The sequence below is a fragment of the Helianthus annuus genome, chromosome 3 (genome assembly GCF_002127325.2).
Source record: "Helianthus annuus cultivar XRQ/B chromosome 3, HanXRQr2.0-SUNRISE, whole genome shotgun sequence".
In the NCBI taxonomy this organism is placed as follows: domain Eukaryota; kingdom Viridiplantae; phylum Streptophyta; class Magnoliopsida; order Asterales; family Asteraceae; genus Helianthus; species Helianthus annuus.
The window spans coordinates 173,513,961-173,537,634 of record NC_035435.2 but is presented as its reverse complement, the minus strand read 5'-3'; the positions used below and the strand labels follow the sequence as shown (position 1 = coordinate 173,537,634).

Sequence of the window (23,674 nt, the reverse complement as noted above, 5' to 3'; positions counted from 1 at the left end):
TATTGTTGATTCAAGGATATATGAGTTCTAAGCAAGTTTCAGGGACCAAACTTAGGTGGTTTTTTTTTTTTTTTTTTTTTTTTTTTTTTTTTTTTTTTGCAAAAAATGAAAATTGTGTTGTAACTTAGGTTGGTTATTGGGCCTTTAGTAAAATGTGGTATTGGGTTGAGGTTGCTAGATATGATTAATTATTATATTATTTAACTAGTATTAAGTCCCTGTGTTACAGCGGTTGTCATAAAACTGTGTTACGTAGTAGCAATACTATACCATTGTCAGCTACCACCAACACCGGAAAAGCTCGTAAAAACAAAATAAATAAAAACGGGAAAAAATAACGCCGAGCGAAAAGCAGACGTAAAATCTTTGAATCACGCACGCTCGTTGCTGAGAAATTAAACCGAAACGTAAAACAAAGAAAAAAATAACTAAGTCCATCCAAGACTCGGGTGTTTGACGAACTTGTCAAACGCAGAAAAATAGATGTGACGCGACAGGCCAGTCAAACGGGAAAAAAATATACGAAAAAATGTTGAACCCCACACGCACGTTGCGGTGCGTTAACTCACAAAATTTAGAAAGAAACGAAAAACTTGGGAAAGATGAAAAGTATAGTGGACCAAAATTGAAAATAAAAAAGAGTTGGGATTAAATTGCAAAAGATGAAAAACTTTGGGTTAAAAGTAAAAAGAACAAAGGGACTAAATTGCAAAATTGAAGTTATTTATTAATTTTAGATAAATATAAAGATAAAAATAGGTGATATCCATATATTGGTTATTAAGTAAAATTAATATTAAAAGAAATTTATTAAACAAATATAAATAAAATTTATGAGATTGAAGGAGAGAATGACATGTGACATATTTGGAGTCTTTTATTATAAGTTAGATTAGATTAGATACTTACAAAAAATCAAGCCCATGCGCGCGGTTAGCCCCAACCTCCTTGGGCAGGGCCCTTTTCGTGCCCCTCTCTCGCCCCTTGCTGCTGATGTGGCCATCGCTCACGACCCCTAACACATACTCTTAATATTTTGGCGAGTATGTATATATAGATTATTATCGTAACTATAGTATGTATCAACATACAATGTAAGGCATCAGCATACCATATCCATTATCCATAGAAGATTAATTGCATCATAAAATCATTTCAGTTATATGAATTATAGCTAAGCTTCCTTCCTTTCAATCCTGCTCCTGTATGACCTCTTCTTGCAAATTCAAAGCATATGGAACAGTCTCCTGGTATGCAACTTCTGTTTTACTGTTGCACCAAATTGGCAATAAGAATACTTGCAAAACAAAAAAAAAAAAAACAAATATTAACTGAAAAAAGAAAAAGAAAATCGAACTAGTATAACAACGTTACCTGAGTATATGCGCTAAAACATATATTTCAATGGTTCGACGTCCCAATTTAGTGAGGCATTTTTCAACATTCTCGATAGAAAACTCACCCGAGTAGCCATCCTAGCACGACAAAACAGACCATGAGACTATTGACTAGACCACGAGTCACCATTTTAGCACAGTTTACAGGGTCTGTGATTTACAACCTTTGGAGTCAATGGTTCAATGGCTTCCCTCTCAAGCAATAGCAATAAATCATCAACCAGAACGAACGAGCCTTCTTCCATACGGACAATGGGCATTGATGGTTCTTTAAGGGCTGTTAGTCCCATGCATAAGGACTCCATCATCAAAGTTGAAGTCACCTCTTTTTCTATAAAGAAATGCTTTACAACTTTTGGTAATATTGAATCCGATTTCTCCCTTGACATGTTGTCCCGCGATTTTTGATCGATGCCCGACCAGAATCTACAGAAGCTGAAACATGGAATCTAAGTTTAAAGTCGCGACCCCATGAATTTTTTTTCCTAAATATTTTTTTTTTCAAACGGTAGCACTATAAAACTATGCTAGAAAGGAAATGGGTCAGATGGGTGAAACGTCGTCCAAAGTGTTCTCAACGGTAGCACTATAAAACTATGCTTATTACATCCTAGATTACCGTTTTCAAGAAGTTAGTTTTATAATCATATTTTATACGTTAATTATGTTGTTTTCATTCATACTTGCCAAGTTACATCAAAACAGAAGGTAGACGGGCAACAAGCAGCGCCGCCACCCCTTTCTGAATTGCAAATCCTAATCTACCAAAGACAAAACCCCGTCCCCCTGAAGGTGCGCAATTGTTGTGGATGACCTGTTGGACCCTGGTCAGGAATTGCTAAAAATGTGTTTTTGGAGTCGACGCATCTTGTACCAAAAACAGCTATGTTTTGAATAGTTACCCAACCCGCGTGACCTGCTCATTTTGCTACCTCCAAATATCCAACTAGGAATCACATACCTTGACCATCTAACCTTATCTTCTATCAACTTTCCAAATATTCCTCTTTTCTGTTTCATCAAGCGGCCACACATATCCTCTACTTTTGAAAAATACACCCTTAGACCATGTGTAGTGGTAGTGGGTTATAATGCCCCCACCATGGGGCATTATCCGACACGTGGTGTCCTAGTCAGCGTTGGGGCATTATAGCAAAACTGGCGTAGTGGGGCATTATGCCAATAACCCCCATTCAATCATTTAAAAAAAAAAAAAAGGAAACAAATGGATTGGCTGGTCAAACACAAGCACATGTAAAAAGTAGGGTTGTCAGACTCCCATTGGCCACATTAAGTAAACTTCAGCGTTTTAGATATCACGCCCACTTCCATTTTATTTGAAAATAACGCCCCAAAACGCCGGGTGTAATGGGGTGGGGGGCGTTTTGGGGCGTTTTTTTTCAATTTTTTTTAAAAGAAACGCCCCACTACGGGTGGTCTTAGAAGTTCTCTTCTATATTAATGGTCAAGGCATCGGAATGGCCGATCTCTTCTCTTCCTACAAATCAATTAGCACATGTTAGCAGTTTGTGACGAGCTAAATGTTTGGAGATTTTATCTACCCAGAAACGTGCTTGAACACATGAGTTCAAGGCTACTGAAGTGTCTACACCATTAATTATTGTATCACACTGAGTCCATGGCATGGCGAACAGGCGACGCCAATGCTCCATAATCATAAGCATGACAAAAAGGAGCATCATGCAAAAAAGATAATATCGCCATAGCCTAAGAAATAAGAATCAGACCTGATAACTTGGACTTGCGCTTTTATAACGAGGGTGTCATAATCAGCATATCCATCCGACAATCTCGATAACTCCATATATTTTTTCCACCCCCAATCGTGCTCCTTCTTCCAGAAACGATGTAACGTGTCTGCATATATACATTAAGTATATCACAATATTATAGTGGTGATTGATAAGTGATAACAACAACAAAAGATGAAAAAAGAACCAGAATATTTTGATTTCTTGGGGTCTTTATTCACCAAAGCTATTGTGAATTGTGCAAAATGACACCATTCTGCATTGAAAGAAAAACATTGGAAATTATTTCAAGATTTCCATGGTTGGGCGAAAGCTTGTGAGGATAATCAGCATGCCCAGGGACGGAGGTTAGAAGAAACCCGGGGGTGCACCTGCCCCCCGAATGTTTTCGGTTAGAAGTGTAAAATTTCCGATTTTTCGTCCGAAAATTTTAAAATTATAAAGGATCGCCCCCCAATTATTTTGCCTAAATATTTATACAATATATAAATTGGGTCCCATGACTTTTCGACCCCCCCCCCCAAAAAAAAAAAAAAAAAAAAAACTTTTAGTCAAGCTCCGCCACTGAGCATGCCTTTGTTCCCATGGTGTTTGACACGTTCGGCTCCTTGGCGGCGGAGACAGTTCGGTTCTTGGCTAGAGTTCAACATGTGGTCCACAACAACTTTTCGACCCCTCAGGGGCGAGACTTTGTTTTCAGTAGATTAGGGTTTTCTATTCAGAAGGGGATGGCGGCGCAATTTGTTGCTCGTCTACCTGCTATCCTTATGTAATTTGCCCTGGTAATGTATATATTAAATATATTTATATGACAAAAAAAATTTGCAAAAAAAAATGGTTTGGATAATGAAAGATAAAGAAAGAAGACCATTGTTTGACCATACCTCTAGGAAGCTTTTCATGGTTATCAACACAAAGAAATATTGATAAATGATCAGATACATCACACCCTTTTGGGAAGATGAGGAGGTACCTAAAAGCCATTGCAAGATAATGCTTATATACATTATTAAACAACAGATGTATATATATTTAACAGAACTCACAAATCTAAACGAGAAAAACATACCATTTGTATCCGCCAATCTCAAAAGTGTTACTACGAAGTTCTCTCTTGTTAATTAGTGAAAACATGGTTATCGTCCACTCATGCATTCCATATAGTTCAGAAGGTTCTCGTCCTGCATACTCAAACACGATCTAAATCATTGGTATTTTGTATGATATGCTAACTTTTTACTATAAAACTTGATATGTAACATCTGACCCTTTATACCAACCAATATTGTGCATTTTGCCCGTAATAAGCTTATAGGTTTATTTCAAAATGAGTACGCTTAACTGTGTTAAACTGTGAAGTTCTCTCATCCACATGTATGATGTAACACACCCAAAACACATTGGTGGTATTTCAAAACAAGTATGCTTAACATTATGAGCTTACGAAGCTATTTCAAAACAAGTACGCTTAACTGTATATTCGTCTCTCTTCCATATGCAACACACCCAAAACGCATTGGTGGTATTTGAGGCTATGCATTTCCTATATACCCAACATCTCTAGTGTGTATCGGCTGTGGGATTTGCCTAGGGTGTTAGCATGAACTTTCTACTTATAATAACAGGCTTCAAGTAACTTGTGTAACATATAATAATTGCCACAACCAATGATATAAAGGAAGATACATACCACAATTGTTATCTGTTCTAGAAGAAGGGGACAACATAGAAGCAACTCCTTTTGATATTCCCTCTATTGATCTGCTAACCTTGGATTCGTCGCTTGAACTTTCCGCCATTTTATCACTCTTGAATTAAATCATAAGTTTAGAATTCAATAAGATATACTATTCCATCAGAAAATTTATAAAATCTTCAATAAACCTAATAGAGAACATTTGGATATACGTTGTGGAATCATTTACAATTTATACTACACACGGGATTAGAACAAAATAGAACTCTTACCTCAATCGAAGCTTAAACTTGAACCCAACTGGAACACCAAATCCTTAGTGGGGTTATAAAAAACTTTTTGAGCCTTTGGAACCAACGATGGAGTTTGGCACTACATACCCTACTTAATCATCTTCGGTTATTTCGGTTGACAATTTCTTTCTTAAATTTTAAATTCTTTATTTGTTCCAAAAAGAAATAGTTATCTTCATTGTAACTAACGCTTGGCAGCGGTAATGGTTAGGTTCGTTACAGTACCAATACGATTATATTGATTATAGTAGAAAAATAGGTTCCGTTTTGAAATAAATGTAAACGTTATAATTTTGTATCACCAAGTCTTCTTATGTTTCTGTAGTGAGTTTCGTATTAAGCTGGAACGTGTAAAAGCAACATAACTAGTGCATCCGAAACCTAAGGTGCGATAGCATAACGAACCTAAACGAGTATTCTGTCGAACGAATCATGAAAGGTTCCCTGAATGATTCATCAGTTTATTTGACATTTTTATTTTAATTTTGTATTTGACATTATAAATACTAATGTTCCCATTAAGTAAAAACTGATTTTGAATGAATCCTGGCTGTCTGATCAAGCATTTAAATTACATATTTAAATTTGTATCTTTCTGTTGTGTTTCAGCCTTCAATGATGCAAAAACATACATGAACATGATTAAAACACCTGATCATCGGTTAAATTTATAATTTTGAAATAATTAAAATGTTAGTGATAATACCGACTTAAATACTTGATTATCAGTCCGATTAGTCGCCCAAAATCATTAGTTAGAGGGTATTTTAGTCCCCCCATGTATGAAAATGGGTTTTCGTCATCACAAGTGATGCGGTATCCATCACGGTTATCACACATAGCAACGCGGCCCAAAACCGCATCCTGTAGTCCAACAAGTGGCACTGCCACTTTGACTTCAATGACAAAACAGGCAAGTGGTCTGTCCGGGCACTGACAGTGGTCAGCAGCCCAGCCCACTTGCATGAAAAGCTGGCAGACAAACTGGCAGCCGCAGCAGGACGTGACATCACCTCGGGAATTAGCGTCCAACGCTTCCGTGACTTGGGCTTCTGACACACCTATAAAAGGTTACGCGCTGTCGGTCTAGCCACTCAATCACCCTCCTTCGCTCTTCGGCTATAAATACCCATCCCGGACCAGGTTTGAGGTAACGCTAATCTGTCTCTCTCACATACTACTCAAACACACACTTTGCCCTTAAGCAAATACTGATTCTCATGCCGGAGAGTGGCAACAAGGAGCACCCCCCACCCCATCCTCCTTGTTACGAGTCACGGTGTGTTTCCTTGTGCAGGAGACAGGTTAGAGGACAACCCAGCCATTGATCTCGGAAAGAATGGATTAACCCTACTTGACGAGACTAGTGACTTAACCCTCCGGTTAACCACTGTTTCATCACCCCATTATTAGCAGCCTCTTTTGTTTAGAATGCAAAGAAAAAAACGTGTCATTATACCAATAATATGCGTTATTTATAGGGAAAATTACCAAATTAGCCAAGAATAAACTTTGACCACCAAATTAGCCATTTGATGCCTCCTTGGAGCAGGGCATCACGGATTCAAATGTGCGGGATGCCTCTTTCAATGTGGAAGTGACACGTGTCTCAATGATTAGGTAGACTCCTCCAATGCCCCTTAACAGACTCATCCAATGCCTCAGCAGACTCTTCCAATGCCCCTCAACAGACTCTTCCAATGCCTAGGCATGAGTTAAAATTTTATGTGGGACCTACCACCCACTTCATCTTCACCACCGCCACCGCCACCACCACCGCCACCGCCACCACCACCACCGCTGCCGCCGCCACCACCACCACCACCACCATAAAATATACTACTAATCTTCCTTCAGATTCATTTCTTTCTATCCCCTGTTGACTTGGTGAACACAGATCAATCATCATGTCTTCCTTTGAAAGAGGCATCTTCCCTGTTGGAGCTCATGAAGGATCTTGAAGATGAAGTGGTGGTGGCGGTGGCGGTGGCGAAGATGAAGTGGGTGGTAGGTCCCACATAAAATTTTAACTCATACCTGAGGCATTGGAAGAGTCTGCTGAGGGGCATTGGAAGAGTTTGCTGAGGCATTGGATGAGTCTGCTGAGGGGCATTGGAGGAGTCTACCTAATCATTGAGACACGTGTCACTTCCATATTTAAAGAGGCATGAGAGGTCTTGAAAGAGGCATCCCGCACATTTGAATCCGTGATGCCCTGCTCCAAGGAGACATCAAATGGCTAATTTGGTGGTCAAAATTTATTCTTGGCTAATTTGGTAAATTCCCCTTATTTATATCTTTCCGGTTGTTTCTTTCCCATTTCACCTGTAGAGTTTAAAATTCAAAATATACATATAATGACCAAAATCCAAAAGATAGTTACAAAAACCGCATGAAACCAGATTAAATATGATCTATTATTGTTCATATCATCATAAAAAATCTAGTGTTTTTTCTTTGATTTCTTTTCTTTCTCGGATGCACGTTTTGCTTTCTGTTCACTTTCAGCCATCCATGCTTCCTCTTCACGAATAAGTTCTTCTTGCCTCTTTAACGACTGCGCTTCCTCGTATGCTCCTTCTATCTTACTGCAGTATTAAACCAGTAGTAAATATACTAATAATAATAATATTAGAGGAGATTACACCCACAAGAAAATAACAAGTTTAACATGATCAAATACTAGTTTTTAAAATGCATGATAAAAAATAATAGTCTAAGTATTATGTATTTAGACTTACCTGAAAATATTGGCTAGAACAAAGATTTCGATGAGCCTACGTCCCAGTTCCGTGAGACGCCTTTCATCTCTCTCGCAAGACTCACCGAAAACATCCTACCACGGTAAAAAAAACTTGAGATAATCAATAATAATTACAATGGGTAAGATCAAGTATGTTCGGGTTAAAACAGGTCCATTTTAAATATGGGTCACGATAGGTTGAGACTTAAGCCACAAGCATTTTTTGTCGGATTTCTTATTTTTGACATAAACGTGTTAATACGAATAGAACACCAAGATTATTACAAGCCACAAACATTTTCTGTCGGATTTCTTATTTTTGAAATAAACGTGTTAATACGAATAGAACACTAAGATTATTACAAAAATAATATAATCTTTGAACATAAAACCATTCACAAGGTTGTATGAGCTAAAAATGCATTGGGAATTCATATTTTAGCTGAACTTTATAAATTGACCCATTTGAGATAAAACCATAGTTATCAAATGCGCTAGGCGCACTCTAGGCGCATAGGGTTCGCCTGTCGCCTAGGCGAGAAGCGCAAAAAAAGTGAGGGCCTGAGAAAAAAATATATATACAGAATTGCTGAGATATGATTCTAAAGGATTTTAAATTAGCTGTAAATATAATCTTGTTTTTAAAAGATAGGGTTTTTTAATAAAAACACGTTGCCTTTTTTATCTAGGAGACAAAAGCGCAGTTTGGTCGCCCAGGTCGCCTAGGCGGACCAGGCGATCGCTTTTAACAACAGAGGATAAACCATAATAGAGTACAACCCGAACCGTTCATAGCTTTTAGTTGAGTCTATGGTAGGGGTGAGCATTTGGGATCGGGTACCGGTACCGAATACTCGTACCGAATTATTTTCGTTACCAATTCGCTACCCACTTTTTGACGTTTTCGTACTGGTACTTTCGGTATTTTTACTGAATTTTACCCTTAAATACTGATACTGTACCTAATGTTTTCGGTACCAGTACCCATATTTGGTAACTGGTACTGGTACCGAGCTCATCCTAGTCTATGGCACAATGATGCTAACCTCGGTAGCGTTTTGGGGAACGTGTTTTGGGGGCAAAGGTTGTTCAATGGCAGCCCTCTCAAGCAATAGCAATACATCATCAACCAGAACAAAAGTGTCACCTTCCATCTGGACAACGGGCGTTATCGCCACTTCTTCGACGTCACATTTTCCTTTTCCTTTGTTATTTTTGGTCTCATCTTCAAGAGCCTTTAATCCACTATGTAATGAGTCCATTACCAAAGTTGATGTCACTTCCTTATCTATAAAAAATTGCTTCACAATTGTTTTCAATATTGAATCAGATTTCTCCCTTGACATTCGACGTCTAGAATTTATACCAATTCCCGACCAGAAATTACAGAAGCTGAAACGTATGCAAAAATAATGTTACGTAAAAGGAAACAAATAGGCGGTCGCAAGTTGCCCAAAGTGTTAATGCATAAAACCTCCTAAAGCAATTCTATTAAAAATAGGCAAATTGGAAAATAATAATCTCATCTTTCTGAAATTGGCCGATAATAATCCCAAGTCAGTTATTAGCCAATAATAATCCGACCTCGTCCAATTTTTTTGTAAAATAGTCCGCCGTTAAAATAACTTAACGGAGTTAAGTGTTTTTCTGAATTACAAACCGATGTTTTAGGGCTTTTGATCAGAACGAGGATACAAGTCGATTGATGTAAAACTTACCTCGAAATACTACCCCCAACCCACGAAAATGGTGCTTCAATTCGGGTGTTTAACTTCCAATTAACAAAATTCAAGCCATTTCGAACACAATTTCGAGGTAAGTTTTACATCAGTCGACTCGTATCCTCGTTCAGATCAAAAGCCCTAAAACATCGGTTTGTAATTCGGAAAAACACTTAACTCCGTTAAGCTTATTTTAACGGCGGACTATTTTACAAAAAAAATGGACGATGTCGGATTATTATTGGCTAATAACTAACTTGGGATTATTATCGGCCAATTTCAGAAAGATTGGATTATTATTTTCCAATTTGCCTTAAAAATATTATTACTGGAATCTTATGTAATCAAACTGACATTAACTAAAAAATGTAGCAAACTGAATACCTTGACCATCTAGCTTTATCTTTTATCAACTTCCTAAGCCTTCCTTTTATCTGTTCCACATAACGTCTACATATTTGTTCCACATTTGTCAAATATACCCTTACGAGTTCTCTCCTATATTGACGGTCAAGGCAACGAAAAGGGCGATCCACTCTCTCCCTATAAAACCATTTAGCACATGTTAGTATTTTTCATAAATGTTAGAAAGCTTGACTGCTTGAGAATGAAGAAGCTAGAAACCTGATAACTTGGACCTGAACTTTAAATATGATCGTGTCGGCTTGAATAAAGCCGTCTACCATTTTGGATTCCATGAACTTTTTCCATCCCCAGTCATGCTCTTTCTTCCAGAAGCGATGTAACGTATCTGCAAACGTACGTTTAATCAAACACAACAACAATGATGACGACAATAATCACAAGGAAAAAAAACCAACCAGAATATTTCGATTTCTTGGGGTCTATATTCACCACAGCTATAGTGAATTGAGCAAAATGACTCCATCCTGGAAGAAGCTTGTCGTGATCCGCGACGCAGAGAAATAATGACAGAAAATTGCACACATCACACCCCTGAGGGTAGATCAGGATGTACCTACAAGACATAGAAGAAAGTTTAAATAAAGATGGAAATGCGCGGTTAATTGTGTCCTAAATAGCCCATGATATGCGCATATAATAGGATACCATCAGCATGTCGAACAAAAGATAACAAATATCGCAACATATAGAAGACGGACAAAAAAAAAGGAAAACATACCATTTGTAGCCGCCAACCTCAAACGCATTGCTACGAATTTCTCTCTTGTTGAGTTGTGAGAATCTGTCTATTTTCCATGTATACTTGCCATACAAGTTAGCTGGTTTTATCCCTGTATGTTAATATAGGGGTGTTCAGAATTCGATTCGGATTCGAAAAATTTGAAATTTGATTAAAAAGGTTCGAATTCGAGTTGATTCGTATTCGAGTCCAGTAATCGAATACGAATTTATGTTTTTCAGTCCGATTCGAAATTCAAATTCAATATATATATATATATATATACACACACACATATAACTTCTAAACTTGGCCGAAGTATGAACTACCTCCATAAGTGATAAGTTTATTACTCATGACATTACGAAATCTACTGACAAATAACCCTTACTACTTATTTCTAAATTTTTTTCTAACTTAAATCGTTGCCAGTAACCAACCAATCTTCTAATTTTTGGTGTTTCGACATATTGATAATTAATTAATTTAGCAGATTATTATATTTATGTTGAATATAATTAGTTTGTAGTACTTTTAAGAAATGAAAGTAAAATAATTTATTGTTTAGGGTGAATTTGAATTAAATCGAATTTATTCGAATTCGAGTTTCAAAATACTAATCAAATCGAATACGAATTCAGGTAAAAAATATAAAAATTCGAAAAATTCAATTCAAATAATTCGAAAATTCGTTATTCGATTCGATGAATACCCCTACGTTAATAATATCAGTATGATAAAGAACAAATAAACATTTTTGTAGCTTGTCACTCGAAAAACATTCAAGAAGGTATGTAAAATGTATTCAATTCACTCAAATGATAATTGTGAAGGCATCCTATAATAAAGGGAGCAAAAGGAATACAAGAAAGATGGCAACTTGTACAATGGTGAACTCACATAGGGGACACCATAACATACTAACAAATCAAAGGAAGAAAATGACTATACTACCCCTGCATACTATAAACCTGCATACTATAAAAGTTACTTCAACAACAGTTCATCACACATGAACTAAATTCCTTTCAAAGATTCTAACTTTTTATGCATTATGTAAACTATACCTTTAACTCTAGATTGAAAGTTCCCTTTCAAAGATTCTAACTTTTTATACATATGTAAACTATACCTTTAGCTCTAGATTGAAAGTACAAATAAAACTAAAAAGAGGCATACCACAATCGTCGTCATCATCTGTGTCCCCGTACAGCGGCGAAGTTGAAGTAGTTCCATTCGCCATTTTCCCACTTCACAGCTCCCTAAACACAATTCCGATTTCGCTTAGATCCGACATTTCAACAACAAACAATAATCATCAAACTCAGCCATCAGAACATCAGATCATGACATTAATGATGCCATAAAATTTCAAACAAAAAAAGTTGACAACAATTCAACTCATCCGTTACCACATATCATAGTTATTAGTTACTAGATTATTATACGTCAATACCTAAAAATTCAAACAGCAAAATCTATAATTTAAATTGTAGTTTTAGTGTATAACATGCAAAAACTGAAACAAAATAACAGTCCTCACATTCATTCACTTAGAAAGTTATAGTGACCAAAATAGGATTTCTGAAACTTTGATTGCTCAAAATTATACATTATACATTTAAATTTAAAGACAAACATTGATGAACAATAAGATGATATATAGGGGGCTGCTAGAATGAGAACTACCCCGAGTTGTAAGAACCGCGAGAACTACACCCCACGGAGCGCCGTTCGCCATGATTTTTTTTTACAAGTAGATGTGTGTATTATAAACACAGCCGTAAAAAATCATGGCGAACGGCGCTCCGTGGGGTGTAGTTTTTTACACCACAAGTTTGGTGTTTTTTAATTTTTTTTCTTTTTTCTTTTTTTTTCACCAAACTTGTGGTGTAAAAAACTACACCCCACGGAGCGCCGTTCGCCATGATTTTTTACGGCTGTGTTTATAATATACACATCTACTTGTAAAAAAAAAATCATGGCGAACGGCGCTCCGTGGGGTGTAGTTCTCGCGGTTCTTACAACTCGAGGTGGTTCTCATTCTAGCGGCTCCATATATATATATATAGAGAGAAAGTATAATGTACTTCAAGGCTTAACCTACATTAACATACATGACAAAAAATATAACGTGCGTTATTATCATAGAACGTGCGTGATTATAGTCCCATGCGTGATTATGTGGTCCCGTGCGTGATTATGTGGTCCCATGCGTGATTATACCTCTGATCCAACGGTTACCATTGTCTCCTACGTGATGTATGATAAGGCTTTTTGTATGTTAACCTTACTCTATATAAATATATATATAGAGTAAGGTTAACATACAAAAAGCCTTATCATACATCACGTAGGAGACAATGATAACCGTTGGATCAGGGTATAATCACGCATGGGACCACATAATCACGCATGGGACCACATAATCACACATAATCACGCATGGGACCACATAATCACGCATGGGACTATAATCACGCACGTTCTATGATAATAACGCACGTTATATTTTTTGTCATGTATGTTAATGTAGGTTAAGCCTTGAAGTACATTATACTTTCTCTCTCTCTCTCTCTCTCTCTCTATATATATATATATATATATATATATATATATATATATAGGAGAAGGTTATGATATTAGATCAAGCATGTTACAAAAATCAAACCTAATCATGTATGAACAAAAACACAATATCACGCATGAACAAAATCAGAAATCATGCATGGGTAAACCCTGATCACGCATGTTATAAAAATAATTACTCACATTATAATTTTCTCGCACAGGGCATCGCACGTTAAGGAATATTGAATTTTACACTTTCACTATATATACATTGCACGCTTTTAAATCGTTTAATTTTTTTATAATTTGGTTTTTCCTCCATAATTGTGTTAGTTAACTTTAAAAAAATTCCATCATCTTCTTCGCCGACCCGTTCCATCATAACACTTTTAAACTCATTTACACTCAAACTAATGACTCAAATATAGGGGTGGCAATAAAAACCCAACCATGATATTTTGGGTTATTTTGGGCCGCTTTAAAAAAGGAAATAAGTCAGAATGGGCTGGTGATTTAGTTAATATGGGTTAGGATGGGTTTTAAAATACTTATCTAAATTTTAACATGGGTCAGGATGGGTTTTAACTATCTAACCCTAAAACTTAGCCCATCTTACTACTTCTAGCACAAAATGAATGCATATTTTCATTAACAGACCACCCATCTTACACATTACCATCACCACCGTTAATTTTCTTGATCTCCCAAGACCATGGTCCACATTACGAATTCCGCTTTTTCTCCAGGAAGGATCGACTCAACTATAATCATGATTCTTGAATTTGTTCTTCAAGTGTTCAATTTTGGCTTTCCATCCACCTGCATCATCAAACGGGTAAACCCCATTCTTCTTGTGATATTCGATAAGATCCTTCAACACCACAATATCTAGCAGTTAAACTTTTATATCATCTTCTTCTTTTCTCGGTTCACTAGTGGCTGTATCATCGATTTGTGTTGAGATGGGGGGTCTGTTTGTGCTGACTGTTTTATGCACGCCAAATGCTTGATGAAATGTCTGAGTGGTTGTGGTCGTAAAATTTTGTGTTTTGAATGGAAATAGGAGTCGGGATGGTGATTAAATTAGTTGTTTTGATAGATTCTGGGTGATTTCATAGTTAAATGAGATAAAAATGAATTTCAGTTTGGAACTAGAAGGTTTATTTGCGTTACTTGTTTATACAGAGTGTTTGAAAATCTCTTAGTGGGTGTGGTCATGAAATTTTCTGATTTTTTTTAGTTTTTTGAATTTTTCTGATTTTTTTTAATTTTTCTTATTTTTTTAATTTTTAAGATTTTTTTTTTGATTTTTTTGATTTTTCTGATTTTTTTATAAAATTTTTGATTTTTTTTTAATTTTTTTGAATTGTTTTTATTTTTCCTGATTTTTAAATTTTTTTTTCAATTTTTCAGATTTTTTTAAAAATTTTCTGATTTTTTTTAAATTTTTAGCCTATCATGACCGAAACCCATTGTGACCTAAACCCATTCTAACCCATCTCTTAATAAACCCATCTTAACCCAAACCCATTCTAACCCATACCCATCCTAACCCATTACCCAAACCTACCCAACCCACCCATTTTGCCACCTCTACTCAAATACATATGAAAATCAATCTATTGTCTTATCGTTTTATGCTTTTATTTGTACAATAATGATCACTTACACTAGTTGAGATTTTTAAATAATGGTTAGAAATAATCAAACCGATCGACTCATAGAAGAAACCAAAGGCTAGCAGATCATATTACCTTAATTCTCTGCAAATTGAAAGAACTGGGACTATCAACTTCGAACCCTTGCCGTCATTACGTGATACGTCAACTAATTAGGGTTTATGTCTATGACACTGAACGAATTAATAAGAAATTTATACACTCATGGCTAGATGTAATCAAACAAACCGAATTGCCCTTGATGTTTCTTGTGTTTGATTTTCACCACACAAACTAATTAAATTACATAACCTTATATAAATAAATGTTTTATAAAGTGGGAAATTATAACTTAACATATGTTAATGTTTTACTAAGAATCATTAATTATGAAAATATTTTATTCTATATACCGTTAACTTGGATTGTAATTTTATAATAATCAATTATTAAATTTTTTAAACAACTATTCATTTCATTACACATAAAAAGTACCAAACCAACAAATTACAAACAAATGGCAGGTAGACGGGCAACAAGTTGCGCCGCAACCTCTTTTTGAGTTGCAAAACTGATCCTACCAAAGACGAAACGACTCTTAAGGGTCGAGAAATTACTGTTCCCGACCCGTTGGACCATGTTCAGGGTAACCATGAATCTCACGTTCTCATTTGATATCAAAATGAAAACATTATTCATCTAGTACTAAGGCCGTCGGCTGATCGATAGACATTGTCTTGAGTGAATTAGTTCTGTAGTTATATATGTAGTTACGTATATCTTCTATGTGTCTTAAGCCGTTTTATGATATGACAATACTGATGTTATGAGTTAAAGGTCAACATGGTGATATAGGGATAGGCTTTTTTCCCAAATACACGTACCGTATCCGTATCGATTTTAGGTATTTGTTACATGTATCGGTACCCAGTTATATTGATTTTGGTATTCAGTACTCTCGGTATTAGTACGGGTACGGGTACAGGTAAAAAAGGGTACCGGTACCGAATTTTATGTAGACCTTTGAAAGTTTTTTTTTTTTTTTTTTTTTTGTATTATGTTTTTGTTGATACATGATTTGTGGACGCAACTCGACTCGACGTGATTCGGTTTAAGTCACGACATTCCTCCGTCGTGCACAACAACAAATGTGGGCCGAAACAACAAAGGACCTTGACCTTTGTCCTTGGGCTGAACCAAGTAGACGAAACAGAAGACTTGGGCCTCAACTGTTTTGGGCCAAAGCCCAAGTCGACGAAACAACGTTAATGTCGACGAAACATGTCTGTTTCGTCGACCTTGATCGAGTTTCGTCGTCTGCTCATGCATTTCGTCGACTTTGTATGTGTTTCGCCGAGATGAGCGTTTCGCCGAGTCTGTTTCGTCAATGCTGTGTTGCTGTGGCTATAAATAGACTGAAGACTGAAACAACATAGAGTGGACACAAGTGTGAGAGAACAGAGAGAACCGAGAGTTTGGTTGTAGTTCTTATGATATATTTCTGTAACAAAACTCTGTCGGTTTGAATATACGATTGTGTTAAACGGTATACATGTCTTGTATCTCGTGTTCTTGTCCATCTCTATCTCGGTTTGCTATCTCGGTTGGATTCCGCACAACCGGGTTGGTTTGTACACAAGGATTAGGCGACTAGATCCTCCCCTAGCCGGACCTACAAGTGGTATCAGAGCCTTGGCTCTTCTCCTTGTTAAAACCGAGTGGTTTCTGGTGTTTTCCGAGTTTTTGAAGTTTGTATTTTTCTTGAAAAATCAGCTTATAACTTCGAAATTTCTGGTGTTTTTGTTGTTAGTTCATAGAAAACCTTGTTTATTAAGGTTTTTAGTGAAGTTTCAAGCAAAAACTTGTGTTCGGAAATTTACGGTTCACCGGAAAACTCATAAGTTTACCGGAAAATTCATAAATTTCTGGGTTGTTCTTCATATGTTCATAAGCATCTTCAAAGTGTTCTTGATATTTTCAACCTTTTGATCCTTTGGAAAGTAATTGTCAAAGTGTTTATGTTTTGAAAATTGTGATTTGATTAAAATATTGATAGCCATGCTTTGGTTGGTAAATTGAGCATGGTGTGTAGCCGAAAGTTGTGTCTGCTGTGTCAGTAAAGATAAGGTTGAGTTGAAAAAGTTTACCTGCCATCACCTACGTGTCTGAGTCAGATCTCGACGAAACAATTTTTGTTTCGCCAAACTATCAACGACGAAACAGGTTTGATTCGCCAAAAACAATCCTCGACGAAACAGTTCCGATTCGTCTTCAATCTGTTTCGTCGCCAAGAAAGCAAGATATGTTTCGTCGGTTCCTTAAGTCTATCAGTTTCGTCATACAGTGGGCCTCAAATTGGACTGGGCTGTTTCGTCGATTGGGAGCCCAAAGGAGCAATTCAGTTTCGTCAACAGCAAAAGGGAATCAGTTTCGTCGCTAAGTTCACAATTTGTTTTCGTCGATTATCAAATCAAATCTAGTTTCGTCGATTTTAAACAAGAGTGTGTTTCGTGGAATGTGTTTCGTCGTGATTGTTGTAAATTTTTAACAGAGGAGTTGTAAAAGTGTTTTAACTTCCTGTTTCAAGTGATTTTATCAGATAATCAGTTTTAAGTATTCAAAATGAATCCGGATTGGTGGGGTAATCCGTCTACGGCAGAAAGCAAGTATAGAAGTACGGGTTTGTCGCCATCGTGGGCCGAATCTCCCGCACCCGTTTCTTCGCAAGTGAATCCAGTTTCGACAGGTCAATGGACGTTTGTTTCAAATCAAACTCCAAGTATTTAAAGAATTCTCTTAAGCGAAAGCGAGACTGGAAGTCTAAATCGCCCACCGAAATTGATGCACATAAACGAATATCCTGGATGGGTAGATAGATTCCATACATACGTCCTTGGGCAAAATACGGAACTGTGGTTACGTTTTACCACAGATTTCGATCAAGCTCTCGAGGTTGCCGCTTCAACTGCTGCTACATTTGCCGATCTTTCGGAAGATCAGAAAAAGGCATATGATTTAGAAAAGAAGGCATATGCTATTCTAACTCAGGCGTTAAGCAAGGATATCTATCATCAATTTGTCAGCTTCAAAACGACAAAGCGATTATGGGATGCATTGAAAACGAGAGGTGTAGGAAATGAAGCGACACGCCAATTGCAACACGACTTACTCAAGAAAGAGTTTGATGGCTTCACGTGTATGGAAAAGGAATCCTTGGAAGATTTAACTAGTCGGTTTTATCACTTGCTGACTGAATTGGGTAATTATGGGGTAGTAACAACTCCAGCAGAGGTAGTCACAAAGTTTGCAGATGCATTGCCACCTCAATGGAATAGTTTATTGGAAATTCTGAAATACAATGGAGTTTTGGCTACGACAAACATCAATGACTTCGTTCAGCTCTTGGAAAACAAAGATCAGGAAGAAACCCTAAAGGCGAAAAGGGTTCCAGTGCCACAGAATCCTGATATGTATTATGGAACTTCCAGCACTTCTTCTGCAAGACCAGTTTCACATGCTCCACTTCAAACGGTGTTTGTTACTAGCACAGATTTGTATGGCAATCCGATACAAGTTCTAGTAAAGCCAGCTCCAACAACAGACTTGTATGGAAATCCTCTACAACCAGCTCCCAATGTTGTAGAAGGCGCTAGGCGCTAGGCGCTAGTCGGGCGGTGAGGTACAGCCTAGGGATTAATCGGGATTAATCGGAATGGGATTTTTGTGTGTATTTTTTCAAAATTATATATATATACCCAATAATATAAAAATAATACTTCAAAATTCACATAAATACTTCAAGTTTCAGATAGTATGGTTCGATTTTGACCGATTTTGACCGCCTAGGACCGTCTAGGACCGCCTAGGACCGATTTTGACCGACTAATATTGTCCGATTAATCCGATTTTGACCGCCTAGGACCGATTTTGACCGCCTAGGACCGATTTTGACCGATTTTTGACCATGGCTGATTAATTGACCGCCTAGCTCAAAATTAGGCAGTAAGTGACCGCCTAGCGCCTAGGCGCCGATTAATCGGCCGCCTAGGCCGATTTCTGCAACAACAACAGCAAGCCTATCGGCCATCTACCGTAGCAACTGATTTATATGGGAATCCACTTCCTGTTCAACAACAAGCTTGTTATGGGAGCACATCATCTGCTGGTCAGCCATTTAAGCCAAATACAGTACGGCTTGACACTTCAAGCTTCTCGAAAGTAACTGTTGAAGTAGCAAAGGAACATATGGAGCTACTGAACACCTTGGTGAGCGCGTATTGTGGGTTAATAGAAGGTCAGATCGGAAACATCAATCTGACACAAGAAGATTATCGGCAGATCGATAAGGAGGAAATGGATTTGATGGACATCAAATGGCCTTTCGCAAGTGCTGTAAGGCGGGCAAAGGATTTCATGGAAAGGACTGGCAGAACCAGCTTGGAAAGCAAGAAAAACACCAAGTATGGGTTCGATAAGCAGTCTGTTAAGTGCTTCAATTGTGGTGAACGGGGTCACTTCAAGAGAGAATGTACAAAGCCAACTCAGCGTGGGAACCAGAATCCGTTCAGGAATTAAGGCAATCAAGGCAACCAACAGAATCAGAACAGGAATAACGAGCGTACGTTGATACCTGTTAACAACCCAAGTCAGGCAGGACCATCAAATGCCAACCAGGCTCTTGTGGTACAAGTTGATGAAGGTTGTGATTGGTCAATTCAGTTGGGAAATGATGTACCGGATGGAACAGCTTGTTTTGCTGAGGTTGTCAAGGATCTAAAGCATGCCAGTGGTGGGGAATCTTCCACCAATGGTGATGAATCTTCTGAAGATGAAGACAGTTCTGGTTACAGTAGAAGCTCAGATGAAGAATCCTCGACTTCAGGCGATGATCATTTGGATGACACGTCAAGTGTGTCAGTTGATGCAGATGTTGATGAGCTATTGGGAGAAGCTGCAGCAGGAAATCATAGAAGATCTATATTGGTGGATCAAGCTGCTTATTCTTCTTCTTCTTCTCTTCATTCAGCCTTTATGGCTAATGTTGGCAGTTCATCAAGTCAGGTATGTGTCGATGAACCTACTGTTGTTGATTGTGATAATTGTGCTAGCTTAAGTATTAAATGTGCTGATTTGGATGCAAATATGTCTGAGTTACAAGGCAAACATGATGCTTTAAAAGCTAATTTGTTTGACTTGCAAAACAAACATGTTTCTTTGGATGCTAAGTGGAGTGATTTGCAAAGCAAACATGAGGCTTTGCAAAACAAGTATGATGTGACATTCATCCACAACCAAAAGTTGACAGTAGATCTTTCTAAATGCACAGAAGCCAACATGTTTTATGAAAACCATGAAAAGGAATTTAAATCAGTGATTGAAAAGTTAAAGAAAGATAAAACTGAGCTGACAAAAATGGTTTCAAGAAAACAAACTGACATAAATTTGTATATCAATCGCCTTGAGATAATGCAAAAAGAGATGGCTTGTGTTAAAACTGAAAGTGAGGCGATCCAGCTAAAGTTAGACAGTTATTTAAGCTCTAGCTATGTGTTGGATCACATCATTGATGTTCAGAAAGAGAAAAAGGATGTCACATGCATTGGATATAAGAAATGTCCACCACATGTTAGACACAATTATGATGCCATGCCTGATGAGGAGGATAGAACTTACTTTAAACCATCTGTTCCTTTAGACATTGAGGAATTTGCGACCGGACTTGGATACAAGAAGGAAGTATCATCAGATTCGGATGTATCAGCAGACGCAAGTGTGTCTTCTGCTGAACAGAATCAGGATCCTCCAGTCATTATTGAGGATGCTGATTCTTCTGATGATGAATCCGATGATACTGACTCAGCAAAGTCTAATGCGGTAATCAAAGAAGAGGACATACCTCTTGAGAATCATATTCTATGTGATCCTCTCGCAAAACCCGCTAAGACTGTTCCGACCGAGTCCACGTCTGCAAAAGAGTCTGAGAGTGTGAATTTGCTGTACACTCTTGTTGGTGATGATAAAATTTATTCTGACAAAGATTTTCCGATTAAGAATGTAAATCAATCTTTAATCAGTAAAGTTTTTAAAAATTCAACAAGTAAGTTTTTGGGAAAGTCGGGTTCACATGTTGTGGTAACACAGTGCCCTCCGATTCCAAAGGCCGAAGTTCGAAAACAATATGGCAATCAGAAATTACCGACAGTGAAAAAGCAGCAAAATCATACCAAACCAAAAGGTAAATTACCTACTCAAGGTCAAAGGAAACAGACTCAGAAAAAGGACAAGAAGGTGAACTTTGTGAAATCAAAGGGAACGGACAAAATTGAAACATTTGAAAACAAATCAAACTTAGATTTTGTTAAACAAGCAAAAGTGTTGAAAAGAAATGAACCAAACAGTTCAAAACCAAGTACCTCGGGATCACAAAGTTCATCATCGACAAGACAATCACATGTTGCTTCGGGGTTTGTTGAACGAAGATCATGTTTTGAATGTGGTGAAATTGGGCATATAATTCGAAATTGTCCGTATCTTCATAAATTAAAAGCCAAAGTTGATGATCCCCGTGAACGAAATTACCAAAAGCGATTTGTTTCTTTAAAACAAGATCCCCGCCTTGTAAGAGAAAGGGAAAAGAAACAGAGACGCCAACAAGTCAAGGTGATTGAGAAAGCACTTAAAACTGATGTGGTTCAAAAACAATCTGTTTCAGTTAAACCAGAAAGTTCAAAGTTTTCAAAAACTTCAAACAATCACGAAGTTAAATTTTCAAACAATCAAACTGGTAAAACTCAACAGACATGGAAACCTAAAATGACCACAAATTCAGGGGGGCCATCACAATTTCCTAACCATCGAAAAGTGGAAGTAATTGTTGTCGATGAAAATGGAAGACCCAAGACCACAATGGCTTGGGTCCCCATCTCCAACTAATCATGTGAGTTCATGTGCAGGGTGTTCCAGGAGGAACTATCAGTAGTCATTGGATTGTTGATAGTGGGGCATCCAGGCACATGACAGGCGACATGAAGCTTCTCTACGACGTCGAATCTATTAGAGGAGGTTATGTTGCTTTTGCTGGAGATAAAGGCGGATATATTACTGGTGAAGGAATGATATCTAACGGGGTTGTAAGCTTTGACAAGATCAACTTTGTACAACAACTTGATCACAATCTTCTCAGCGTTTCACAAATCTGTGATAAACAGTTTTCAGTACACTTTGATGCAAATGGATGTTATGTGCTGAAACCCGGCTTCAAAATTCCAAAAGAATGGATTCTCTTATCTGCTCCAAGGATAAATGATTTGTATGTCCTTGATATGAGCCAAGCTATTACAACGTCTGCACAAGCAACCTGTTTCGTTTCCAAAGCCACAGAAAAAGACTCAATCTCTTGGCACAGACGAATGGGTCACATTCACTTACGCAAAATGAATCATTTGGTGGCAAATGAATTGGTGAATGGTGTTCCTCTTAAAAACTTCCATCTTCAAGACGTCTGTGTTTCGTGCCAGAAAGGAAAACAAACGAAGAAGCGACACCCGACTAAGAAGATCAACACAGTGGCCGTTCCGCTCGAACGTTTGCACATGGATTTGTTCGGTCCTGTCAAGCATAAAAGCATCCGGAATGATCAATATTGTCTCGTGATAACTGATGATTATTCAAGATTTTCTTGGGTGGCTTTCATGGCACACAAGAGCGAAACTTTCGGTATTATCAAAAACTTAATCATTCAGATTAAGAATTTGTATAAGTTGAAGGTTAGACGGATACGTAGCGACAATGGTACTGAGTTTAAAAATCATGCCATGGCGGAGTTTTGCACTTCAAAAGGTATTCTTCACGAATTTAGTGCGGCTTACATTCCTCAACAGAATGGCGTCGCTGAACGTAAAAACCGTACATTGATCGAGACTGCTAGGATAATGTTAGTAGAGTCACAGTTGCCGATTCCCTTCTGGACTGAAGCTGTGGCCTCTGCATGTTACACGTTGAACCGAGTCCTTACAGTCAAAAGGCACAACAAGACCTGCTTTGAGCTTCTTCACAAACGGAAACCAGATTTGTCATATCTTGAACCGTTTGGAGCTCCGTGCACAATAATTGATCCTAATGGAAAGTTTGGGGCAAAAGCAATTGAAGGATACTTTGTTGGGTATGCCACCCCGAACTTAAGAGTCTGGAATCTAGAGACTAAAAGGGTCGAGGAATGGTCTGAGGTCAGAGTACAAAGGCACACATTGCCAGTCAAATGTCCTGGTCAGCCTTGGATGTTTGAGTACGATGACTTTTTCAATTCGATCAATGTTGAAGCAGTTGAAGAAAATGCTGCGGCAAGGATGTTTTTCGAGAGTGACAACGCAACAGATTCACCGTTGGTTCGTCCAATTATTGTCAATCAAGAACCATCTTCAGTGAACAATAATGCTCTCGACAATGAGGATTTTCACGATGCTACCGAATTGAACGAATCTTCAGAGGATGAGGAATTTCTCGATGCAGATCAAGAAGCTCCAACAACAGCTGTTCATGGTACTTCAGAGGCTACACCTCCAGTGGACGCCGACAATGAGGATTTTCACAATGCTACCGAATTGAACGAATCTTCAGAGGATGAGGAATTTCTCGATGCAGATCAAGAAGCTCCAACAACAGCCGTTCATCATACTTCAG

At 37.7% G+C, this 23,674-nt stretch overlaps 3 protein-coding genes across 3 annotated transcripts; all 3 read right to left on the bottom strand.

Moving 5' to 3' along the window:
• Window positions 1–881: 881 nt before the first annotated feature.
• LOC118479361 (TNF receptor-associated factor homolog 1a-like) lies at window positions 882–3,610 on the bottom strand. The gene is made up of 5 exons (XM_035987790.1): window positions 3,357–3,610; window positions 3,146–3,275; window positions 1,562–1,832; window positions 1,375–1,475; window positions 882–1,269 (listed from the first exon to the last, which is right to left on the bottom strand). Exons 2-5 carry the CDS (start codon window positions 3,220–3,222, stop codon window positions 1,191–1,193), a joined length of 528 nt encoding a protein of 175 aa, XP_035843683.1. The 5' UTR covers window positions 3,223–3,275; window positions 3,357–3,610; the 3' UTR covers window positions 882–1,190.
• On the bottom strand, window positions 3,298–4,968 carry LOC110932638 (TNF receptor-associated factor homolog 1a-like). Its single transcript, XM_035988282.1, has 4 exons — window positions 4,860–4,968; window positions 4,239–4,350; window positions 4,054–4,142; window positions 3,298–3,425 (listed from the first exon to the last, which is right to left on the bottom strand). Exons 1-4 carry the CDS (start codon window positions 4,966–4,968, stop codon window positions 3,298–3,300), a joined length of 438 nt encoding a protein of 145 aa, XP_035844175.1.
• A 2,518-nt stretch (window positions 4,969–7,486) lies between these two features.
• On the bottom strand, window positions 7,487–15,249 carry LOC110930962 (TNF receptor-associated factor homolog 1a). The gene is made up of 9 exons (XM_022174348.2): window positions 15,092–15,249; window positions 11,946–12,028; window positions 10,767–10,878; window positions 10,444–10,601; window positions 10,247–10,373; window positions 10,007–10,165; window positions 8,948–9,293; window positions 7,900–7,994; window positions 7,487–7,746 (listed from the first exon to the last, which is right to left on the bottom strand). Exons 2-9 carry the CDS (start codon window positions 12,007–12,009, stop codon window positions 7,602–7,604), a joined length of 1,206 nt encoding a protein of 401 aa, XP_022030040.1. The 5' UTR covers window positions 12,010–12,028; window positions 15,092–15,249; the 3' UTR covers window positions 7,487–7,601.
• Window positions 15,250–23,674: the final 8,425 nt, after the last annotated feature.